This window comes from Monodelphis domestica, chromosome 3 (assembly GCF_027887165.1).
Source record: "Monodelphis domestica isolate mMonDom1 chromosome 3, mMonDom1.pri, whole genome shotgun sequence".
Taxonomy (NCBI): Eukaryota; Metazoa; Chordata; class Mammalia; order Didelphimorphia; family Didelphidae; genus Monodelphis; species Monodelphis domestica.
The window spans coordinates 172116623-172127494 of record NC_077229.1 but is presented as its reverse complement, the minus strand read 5'-3'; the positions used below and the strand labels follow the sequence as shown (position 1 = coordinate 172127494).

The 10872-nt window shown below is 37.4% G+C and overlaps 1 protein-coding gene across 7 annotated transcripts in view; it reads left to right on the top strand.

Moving 5' to 3' along the window:
* Positions 1 to 1136: 1136 nt before the first annotated feature.
* Positions 1137 to 10872, top strand: part of VPS13B (vacuolar protein sorting 13 homolog B) — a 1055144-nt gene continuing 1045408 nt past the window's right edge. For 2 of the 7 annotated variants that reach the window (XM_056820760.1, XM_056820765.1), the window contains exons 1-2: positions 2714 to 2876; positions 3298 to 3488. In XM_056820760.1, coding sequence (XP_056676738.1) covers positions 3342 to 3488 — 147 coding nt within the window. In that variant the 5' untranslated portion in view covers positions 2714 to 2876; positions 3298 to 3341. The other 5 variants (XM_056820764.1, XM_056820763.1, XM_056820762.1 and 2 more) reach the window with 5 other exon arrangements.

The following is a 10872-nucleotide window of genomic DNA, read 5'->3' as shown; positions in this document are numbered from 1 at the left end:
TTCCAAGTGTATTCTGACATTTATTTAACTATCAAGTCTCTTATAAAATACAGTCTAGTTTTTAAATCTTTAAAAAAGCCAGTTAAATCTTTTAAAACTTCACCTGACTGCTGAACCTTTATTCATTTAATATTTATATCCCAAATAGCCATTTAGGATATTAAAAAAAAATTAACAGTGTTGAGGGGGAAAACCATACAATTTTAAAAATATTTAAAATGGGAAATTTGGGCAAGGTCACTCATCTGACATTTTGGAGGTGATTTCAAAAATATGTTCAATGAAATATACATGGCTAAAGGAATTAAAGGTGTTCAAAAAGTAAAACCTGACATTACCACTTTTTTTCCATGTAACCTTGGTCACTGCCTGTAGAACTCCAGGGTGTCATGGAACACAGGTTGAAAACCACTGATTTATGATCCTTTTTTTTTTCCCCCTAGAGCAGCGTGAACAGAAATTTTCCCAAAGCAAGATATTTGGCAAGGTCTTGCTAGGTCTGAAAAGAAAATGGCTTTGTGGAACAAAAGGTGGTCAGTACACATATGTTCTATTTATACACTTTAGAAATGTGTCTACTCCTATTTATTTTAAATGGCTGGATAATTCATCCTAAAACTCTGGTTTCCATCTCTGTCACATGAGCAAAGCCTTTCTTAACACTGCATGGCTCCTGTTTTTAGTAAAGCCTTTGACAATTTAGTAAAGGCATTTTCTCAATAACATTTAAAACATTTCAGTCACATTATTAATATTTGAGCTCTACAGCTACAGGATAGCTGAAAATACATACTTAAGATTATTAGGTTTTGGGTTATATACCTCTTGTGTGGGGGAGGTGGGAGGTGTCTGAATTAAAACTAATATACTACATTTTTTCATCTTGACTTTGCTTTTTTCCAGCAAGGGAAATTTAACTTTTTTTGCACCTTCACATAAGACATTTTTTCATATCTCTTCAAGAGATTTCAAGAAGTTCAAGATTTAGGAGCTCCCAAGCAGAATTCTACTAAAGAAGTGAGAACTTAAAGGATCTCAGAGATCATCTGATTCAACACCCTCATTTACTGATGAGGAAAGTGGCCCAGGGAGGGTTGTGTGTACTTCCCCAATAAGTAGCAGAGCCAAGATTTGAATCCAGTTCCTTTTATTTCAGATCGGGGCACTTTCTACTGCATTTCTCCTGTCTTCCATAGAAGAGTTTATATCTTTTTCATTTGTTAGTCAACATGCATTTCAAAAGTATGTTGTAATAGCATTGATAAATATTTTCAGATGTTCATAAGGTATTATCCCTATTTTTCATAAGTGTAGTAAAGAAGTAAAAAAAGTTTAGTACAAAACACCATTTCTGATAGAGTATACTGCCAATTACCTTTGGTGAGACAACATAAAGAACTTCAAAGGATCATAGACTTATAACTGTGGAAGGGCCCTTAGAGGTCATCTAGTCCAAACCTCTCAGAAGGAAAATGAAGCCCAAATAAATGAAATGACTTGTTTTCATTTCCCTTCCTTCCTAATCTCTCTCAAAAATTTTTTCTTTTAAATTAACAAACAAAATTTATCCTCTCTCAATAGACCCTCCCTCCCCCAAGGAATTAAGCAAAAGAAAATCCTCAACTGATGTGCATAGTCTGGCAAAGTAAATTCCTATACTGGCTATGTTCACACACAAATGTACCCTCTCATTCAGTACTGTGTCATTCAGTACAGCACCTGTCGGGAAAAGCTTTATTTTTGATACTCCAGAAATAGTAGCTTGCCAATGCATTGATCAGGGCGATAAAATCTTTCCGAGTAGTTTTTTTTCCTTTCTTTTTTTACCATGTAGTTCTTACTATATGAATTGCTTTTCTGGTTCTGTTTAGGTTAAGTTTTATGTCCAAGGTCACAAGTGTTGAGCAGCAGAGACTGGATTCGAATTCAGTCGCCTCCCTTGAAGGATGGTTGTACATTTTCATAACTCGTATAGCAAAACGAATAATATAACTCGCTTTATTTATACTCCCCGATTTCTTTCCTGTCAGTTGTGGACTTTTACTTTGTTGCTTTGAGATCTCCTTGGCTTCTTCTTTCGGGTATTCGGGGGATCTTCGAAGTCACCAGTCAACATCCTAACCCTTCTTCACCATGGCGTCCTTTGATTAAAAAAAACCAAACCCTACAAGTTCGCATTAAGCACCTACTCTGTGCCAGGCAATGGGGATTTTAAAGGTGTGAACAATGAGATTCTTACTAAGATGAAATTCAGACAATATTGGAGAACATTGGCCTTGGTTCTTTTTCCCAGATCTCAATTCCAAAGACTCGAACCCCTTTCGCTCCGGGGGAATCAAATCACGGTTTCAAAGTCAACGACACCTCAAACCCTTATTCGTTTTCTCCCTTTGTGTTAGCCCTGACACCTGGTTACTTTTCCTCTTTACCTTCTTCCCTCAGCCAAAGGTTCCCAGGTTGGGAGACTAAGGGCAGCGTGTCTTCGTAGACCCACTTCCGGATTACTGGTGCTTCCGCGAAGCCCGTCCGTGTCCTCATTTGGAAGTTCTCTTCGCGTTCTCCTTCTTCCAGGCCGTGAGGGCGCCGTGCAGCCTAGGGCCCTCAGGGACTGAGGACGGAAGCCGAGAGGGTGCTAAGGTGCCGAGCGTGGGAGTGGAAAACTATGGGTGCTGAGGCAGGGGCGGAAGGTTTATGGTGAGGCACTAACTAGAGCAAACCCGGAAGTGAAGGAGTTGGCGGGGTGGGGGGGGGAGGAGAGGTGGAAACCGCTGCTTTCACCACAGTAGCCCCTTGCAGCCGCCGCCGCCGCCGCTGCCGCTGGGGGCCGGTGTGAGGTGCCAGGCGGCGGAGTTCAAGTTCATGTCGTGTAGCTCCATGTGCGTGAGTGTCAGCCGGGGGCGGAGCCTCTGGGAATGGGTAGGAGAGAGCCGGAGCTGGGAGCGGGCCTGGTTCCGGCTCTGAGGTCCAGCTCTAACTGGCTACGGCTCCGACTGTTCAAGGGGACTAGTCCCATAGGCTGCTTAGGGAGCGGAGAGAAGCCGGCCCAGGGACGGGTCTCTGGGTGTCTCGGAGGCACATCTTTTCCTAGGCTGCCCGCTAGGGAAGCGAACTTTCCGAGCCGAGGGTGCCCCGGCTGCCCCTTCCTTGGACCCGGTCCCCGGTCGCCGCCGATCCTGTGGCCTGACGCATGTCGTAGCTTGTGGCAGGCAACTGCTTAGCCGCGCCCCTCTAATGTTACCTCCTGCGGCGCGACTGGATCGATCCCTTCTCACATTACCTCTACTTCTGCCCCCTTAGCTTCTGACTGCAGTAGCAGTAGCAGCATCCCTGGACCTTCCAAGATGCTGGAGTCCTACGTGACTCCTATTTTAATGAGTTACGTGAATCGCTACATCAAGAACCTGAAGCCATCAGATCTGCAGCTCTCACTCTGGGGAGGAGATGTGGTTCTCAGCAAGCTCGAATTAAAACTGGATGTACTGGAGCAGGTAAGTGATGAACTGGGAACCAATTTTCTATCTTTATATTAATTTTCTCTGATGGTTTCTTATTGTTTTCTCATGAGTTCTGCTAACTTCTCTCCCACCTTTCCCTTTAATATTTTCCAGGCATTACAAGAGAACAGAGACCTTCATTTTCACAAGACATTAGTGATAAAGATTAGTTACATAGAATAGTTACAAAAAATGACAACCTCAGTGCTTAAAAATTTAAATTTTATATTTTGTTTCAATATATTTTTATATAATTATACTTTAACATTCATTTGAAAAAATTTTTTGGGGTTCCACATTGTTTCCTTCCAACCCGATTCTCCTTTACTCATTGAGAAGGCAACTTGATATCAGTTATATATGTGTTAAAAAACTTAATTTAAATACTCAGTACTTTAATAAAAAAGTGATAAGGACTAATATCTGTTTTCTTTACAAGTTTACTTTACACTGCCAAAGTTTAGCCTGAGGTCAAGCAAGAGCTGAAAAGGAAAATCTTTTAATTAGAATAGTCAATTACAGTTTTATCTTTAATTCTCTTTAAATCATAAGGGTAGTAAGCCTAAAGAGAGAAGAAGGCTTATCAGTTTGAGAGATGGTGTGGTTCATCTCTTTTTTGAAGAGAGATAAGTGTCCAGGGTGAAGCTAGAGAAACTGGATACCTATCTAGCTACTCCTTGAGTCAAGTTTTCATTATTTTAATTATGTTACTGAAATATTCTCAGCATATCAAACATATAGGCAAATAAAATATACAAATGTTTCACAAATCAGTAATTTTCAGATTCTCCATTCCTTGATTTTGGATGAATAAAAGTTAATTGTGTAGCAATTAATAGGTCAGTGTGCTGATTTTAAAAGCTATTACTGACATTTTGTTTATTCTTTACCTATCTTCAATAAAGAAGCCTATAACAAAGTTGAAAGAGAATAAGATTATGTTAATTTATATGGATTTAGCACTTTAAGGTTTACAAAGCGTTTTCCTCAGATTTCTGTGATATAGGTAGTATATTATGCCCATTTTGCAGATTAGGAAATTGCAGATTATCAAAGTAAAATGATTTACTTATAGAATTTACTGAATAGAGTCTGGCTATGAATTCAGTGCTCTTTATCTTTATATTTAATGTACATTAAGTCATTTCTTAACCAAGAGACTATGTTATAGTAATCTACTTTATTGTCAAAATTTTCATTACCAGAGTTAGAAATAATATAGAAGGTATAGGGCTAATTCCTACCTTCATAAAAACATTTTTTCTTTAGGTGTTACAGGTTTCCTGGTTTTCTTGGAACACATAGGATTTTTCTCTGCCTTTTGATATGAGTCTGTTTTTCATAGGTTCATTTGAGGTATCACCTCTATGGAGCCTTCTCTGATTTCACTTCCCCATTCATAGGAAGCAGTTTTGAACAGCACAATTTAGGAAGGATATTGTTATATTGGAAAATGTCCAGATGAAGGCAACTGGAATGGTTGAAGGATCTTGAGTTCATGCCATATGATGATCATCTAAAAGAATTGAGGGTAAATATTTAACTTGCAGAAGGAAGACTCAGGAAGAAACATGATAGCTATCTAAGTATGTAAAAGTCAGTCATATGGAAGTTGGTATAGACTTGTTCTCTTTGGCCTCAGAGAGAAGAATTAGGAACATTGGTTGGAAGTTGCAAAGAAGCAAATTTAGAGAGAGAGAGGGGCCTAGCATATAGAGCCTAGAAAGTATTAATGAATTGCATTTTTGTTCAGGATGATGAAGTACTTGTAGTATAGCAGTGCTGCTTGAGGATTAATTAGACTGAGAACATTGAGTTGGGAGGAGAGAGTTTTCTCCAGGGGAGACAAAATAGCTGTCTTTAACCACTTCAAGGGTTCTTATGTGGCTCTTAAGAATTAAAACTTGTTTTGTTTGGCCCCAGATGATAGAACTAGAGAAGAAGTATGTAGAAATTGCAGAAAGGCAAATTTGGCTAAATACAATGAAAACTTCCTAAGAGTTAGACCTCTATAAAAGTGGAATGAAATGCCTGGTCAGAACTATGTGGGTCTTCGTATGGATATTGGATGCCAGATTTTTGAGAATGTATGTTAGGGATGCTATATAATCTGGACTAAATGACATCTTAGATACTTTTTGATTCTTTTGACTTTCCCCATATCACACACTACCTGAGACATATAATCAAGTTTATTGCACAGGGATTGTAAAATTAAATGGAGTTGGCCTTTTGTTGGTACGTACTTGCCAGTAAGAGAACCTGGTGTTTAGAATGTTTGGTCTGACTCTAATTGTTTAGTATTTGAATACCTCCTCTCTGCTTTGTTCTGGAATACAATAAGGAACCCAGCCCATGCCACTTGATAACTTACATTCTCAAAGTCTAATGGGATCTTCGATTTCAGTCTGAAAGAGACTTTAAAAGTCATCTAGTCCAGTCCACTGATTTTACAGATGAGAAAACCAAGGCTCAAGAAAGTTGTGTTTTCACTCAGGCCACATGGTAAGAAGCAGAGCAGGGCTTTGAAACCAAGTTCTTTGACTCCATAGCCCATACTCTTTCTTTCTTTTTTTTTAAAACCCTTACCTTCCATCTTGGAATCAATGTTGCTTATTGGTTCCAAGACAGAAGAGTAGTAAGGGCTAGGCCCAGGATCACTCGGCTAGGAAATGTCTGAGGCCAGATTTGAACCCAGGACCTCCTGTCCCTGGGCCTGACTACCAATCCACTGAGCCACCTAGCTGCCTCCCCCCCCCCCCAACTCTTTCCACTGTACTACACCTCCTTTTCCCCTTGAGAATAATACATTTCTTTCTATTGTTCCATTTCTTTTAAGTAGTCAATATAGGTGAAATGAAATTTTTGCTCTGAATCATACTTTCTTCAATGTTCAAAATAATTAGTGGCAACTTTTATCTGAACTTAAGAACATTACTTTTTATTTCAGACTGTTGTCATGGCTCTGAACTTGAAGTATGTTTAGGGTGTGTTTTTACCACTTGTTTGCTTCTTGGAAAGGCAGAGAAAACCTGACTGAGGCTTAAATTGAAGTGTCTCTGTCAGAAATAACTAGGGGCTGATATAGGAATTGCTGATTCCTGCTCTTAATTTTTCTCATTCTTTTCCTACTGTGACTGAATATATGTATGCTTGTGTGTATGTGTGTGTTATTATCAAAATCTCTCTTATTTTGGGACTAATAAAACCAAAATGTGAATTATTCAGGTCTTTTGCTCTAGGGCAATTCAACAAGTTTTATAAAGAATCATTATGTTCCCTCTCCAGGATCAGGTATCCTGCAGCTAAATAACATAGAAATTTTATCATTTTACTGGGTGTACAAGCCATGCACAGATGAAATTTGGGTAAAAATCATAGTATGAAAAAATAAGAAGAAAATTAGTAGCATAGATAAATACTATAGAATTTTAGGAAAATTGGTCACAAAAGACTTCACAGAATGGGTAAGATATGAAAATAAGAATTAGAAGGATTTAAATTTAATCTGTTAAGTGTTGAATAGCTGCTGAAAAATCATGAACTGATGAAAGTGTCTTTTGGTGGTTGAGTGCATGATAGATTGAAGTGGGGCCCAGACTAAATGTAGGAAGACTAGTTAGGAGATAATTTCAGTAAGTGAGATATGAGGTGCTAAGGACTTGAACAAGGGTAATTGATCAGGGAATGAAGAAGAGAGGATTTGGTGTAATAGAACATTGGTTTGGAAGTCAGAGGACTAGGATGCTAGAACTTGCTCTCCCACTAACCATCTATGTGATGTTGGGGAAATCACAACTTCTTTAACTCTCAGGCCAATCAAATGTTAAAATTCTGTGGTATTTCTAATCCAAGAGAGGTTTTGCTAGGACTTTTGTGATTGATTGACAATTCAAATATTTGACTAAAAAAAAAACTCCTTACTTTTTGTCTTAGAATTGATACTAAGTGTTGGTTCCAAGGCAGTAGAGTTTGGCATTAAGTGTCTTGCCCAGGATCACCCAGCTCAGAAAGTGTCTGAGGTCAGATTTGAACCTCTACATGCCCAACGATATTCTATTAAAAAAACCCAAAACATTAGAGGTGATTTCAGAGTTTTAGACTGACTGAGAAAATGATTGTACCATTGCTGTTTTTTTCCTTTTTTCAGAAGAAGATCAGATTTTTTCACCCCTTTCACTAGCCTCTTTGGAAAATTAATGGACAAACCACTGCTATCACTTGAAACTAACATGAGGACTCAAAACTGTTCAAGAACCACAGAACAGTAGCTAGCCATTAGGGAAGACTCCATAGACTGTTTGTATTGAGCTTATTAGATTGTCTCTTCCATTGTCAAGTGTGTAGTGACAATAACAAGATGTCACAGCTACTATTAAGTATACCATTTGTGGGCAAGACTATGGACTCACAACTGATCCAAGGAACTAAGATATTGAGATCAATTCAGGGACTTCATCTCTCTTTGTTACAGACAAGGAATCTGAGAACTCATTATCAGATAAAACAAAAGAAATAGCAATTTATTGTATTTATTATATTTATTATAATAGCTTGTATTATAAAGACATATTATTATATATTATATAAATATTTATTCTAAATAAAATTTATTATATAGAAATAGCAATTTATTATAAAAATTTTGGGATTGCATATCCCAAGTTGAGATGCCCTCTTTTTGTGTTTTATGAATGATATGAATGATAATCAAGAATACCACAGATTTAGATATAGAAAGCATTCCTTCTGCTTTTGTTAATTAGAGTTTACATTTTGTTTTATTGAACTATATTATATTTGATTATATTATGTAGTCTGAAAGAACAGTGAGTTGAGGTGGGCTACTTATGTGACAGGGTAAGAAGATAATAGGCATCTAATTCAAATGCTTTACTGGTATCCTTTCTCCATTGCACTGGTCTGCATTCCTTATCACTTTGTGAAGGACAGGTACAAGAATTGTATACGATAGGTAAGCATTGAGAGGTTGCAGTTAGTATGTTAGGAAGATACTCATGAATTGACAAACTCACTGAACAGTTACTGAATTATATAAAATCACTTAGTGGCTTCCTTTTGTCTCTGATGTAATCCAGTTTCCTTAGCTTGGCATCTGGGACTTCCCTCTCTTTTTCTCTCACATCTGGCTCCAACCTGCCTTTTTAACTTTATTTCATATTTCTTCTCTTCACACCCTCTATGTTCTTCTTAAATTGGAATACCTTGAATTTGATACTCCATTTCCTTTTTTCTGTGCATTCATGCAAACTGTTTCCAATGTGTGGCATGCACTCACCCTTCATCTCTGCCTCTCAGTCATTTTATCTTCTATCAAAATTCATTCTGTGAAGCTTTCCCTTATGATTCATGTCCTTTATTCTTATTTAGTAGAACTACCATTTCCTACAGGTGATAGGGAAGATAGTGCCCCATAGTAGGAATTTTCTTTTATGTTCCATTCATTCATCTTTGCCTCTCCCATGCTTTTGGTTTTTTTCCTCCTTCATTTGCCATGAAATGTCTTCCTTGCTTCTCTGTCCAAATCTACTGGGTATTTCTTCTCAGGAACTTTGATTCCTCTTATACTGAGTCAGAATGAGTTTTCTCTTTAAGTATGATATCACTATAGATTTTATAGCTCCCCATCTCTCTTTATAGACTATTTCTTTTCTCCCATGTGTTAGGATTAAAATTCTCTGGAGACTGAATATTACTTTATAATTATTTATTAGATGGTAAAAGTTGGAGTGGGAGAGAGAAAGGTACATAGGCACATTGACACACCTAACTAATCTGAGTTTGCTACTCATCTTACATCTTTGTTTGCTAGCCAAGAGAGGCTATGCCAGAAAAGTCAAAAGGGGCCATGCAGAAACTGCCCCCAGCAGGCCAGTTCCCAGACCAAGAGCCCAGAGTTTTTGCTGCACCCTTGGTCCCTAATTTATAACCCCTGTGATATCACTTCTTCTGGGTCTCTGTGGTTGGACAGACTTGACCACCGTCAGGGTGTGAGGTCTTCTGGATGCCAGGAGTTATGGGGGACAAGTGGGAAGCATCTTCCAGTATGCTAGGGAGCCATAAAATCTCTGGTGGCATGCGTGCTTAAAGGGTAGAATAGTTTTTCAAAACTTTGCTTTCTAAAAAGAAAGAGGGGTACAAATATTAAAATCATACACATGGAAGTGATCATCAGTAGTACCTCCTCCCAAAACTGAAATAAGAATTTCCCTTGTCTTTCCCCCTGTTTTATTCCCTTTCTTTGCTTCCTTGCCCATTTTCTGGTAGGCGCTCTTCAAAAACAATAGCAGTTTTGTCCTCTTAAATAACTGTTTTTGACTGGATTAGCATACATTATATATTCTGCTCTGTCTTTTTCTTCCTTACCCTTATTCATTTATTTATTTATTTATTCATTTATTTATCTATTTATTTAGTCATTCATTCATTTATTGTTTTGTTGTTGTTTGGTTTTTGAAAATTTTATTTGGTCAATTTAGAACATTATTCCTTGGTTACAAGAATCATATTCTTTCCATCCTTTCCCTCCCCCTCCCTGTAACCAATGTGCAATTCCACTGGGTCTTACCCTTTTTTATATGATGACCTATTCTGTAATTTGGTCCTACCAGAAACATTGATTCACTTGTAGGCAGAGTTGTGTGAGGTTTATTCCATAGTATTTCAGGCCTGTCTATTCATCATCATTTCTGATTGACTTCTGCTTTTACCCTTATTTTGTATATTTTTAGAAAGAATGCCCTTAATGGTCTTTCTGTTGTGGGTTTTTGTTTGTTTTGTTATTCTGTCTATAATTTTTTTTAAATTTTCATATTTCTTACTTCCTGGGTGTTTGCAAAGCAAATAATTTGGTTCAGATCTGGTTTTCTTTCTAGGAATGTTTTGAATACTTTTTAATTTAATGTTCACCATTTTTCAGTAAGGGTTAGGCTCAAGTTTTCATGGTAGGTCTCTTTGGATTAAAATCATGAACTTCTTTGTTTTTTTGGAACACATTTTATTCCTTCTTGTGGTTTCTGGTGGGTGCAGAATAGTTTCATGATATTTTAATTTACTTTGCTTTATAATGGAATATTTTTCTCTTTATCACTTGTAGAATTTATTGTTTGTCATTGGAATTGTTAAATTTAACTACTATATGTCTTGAAATTTTCAGCTGTGTGTGTATGTGTGCTTATTTTTTGGGAGACAGATTCTTTTGACTAATATGTCTTGTATTTCTTTAACAAAATTTTTTTTTCTGGTGGACTGAAAATTCCCAAGTTGTTGGTGTATACTGTTTTTAAGATCAATATGTTTTGTTTATACGGGAATCATGTTTTCTTTTAATTGTTTTTTGCATCTTTTCTTCAATGTT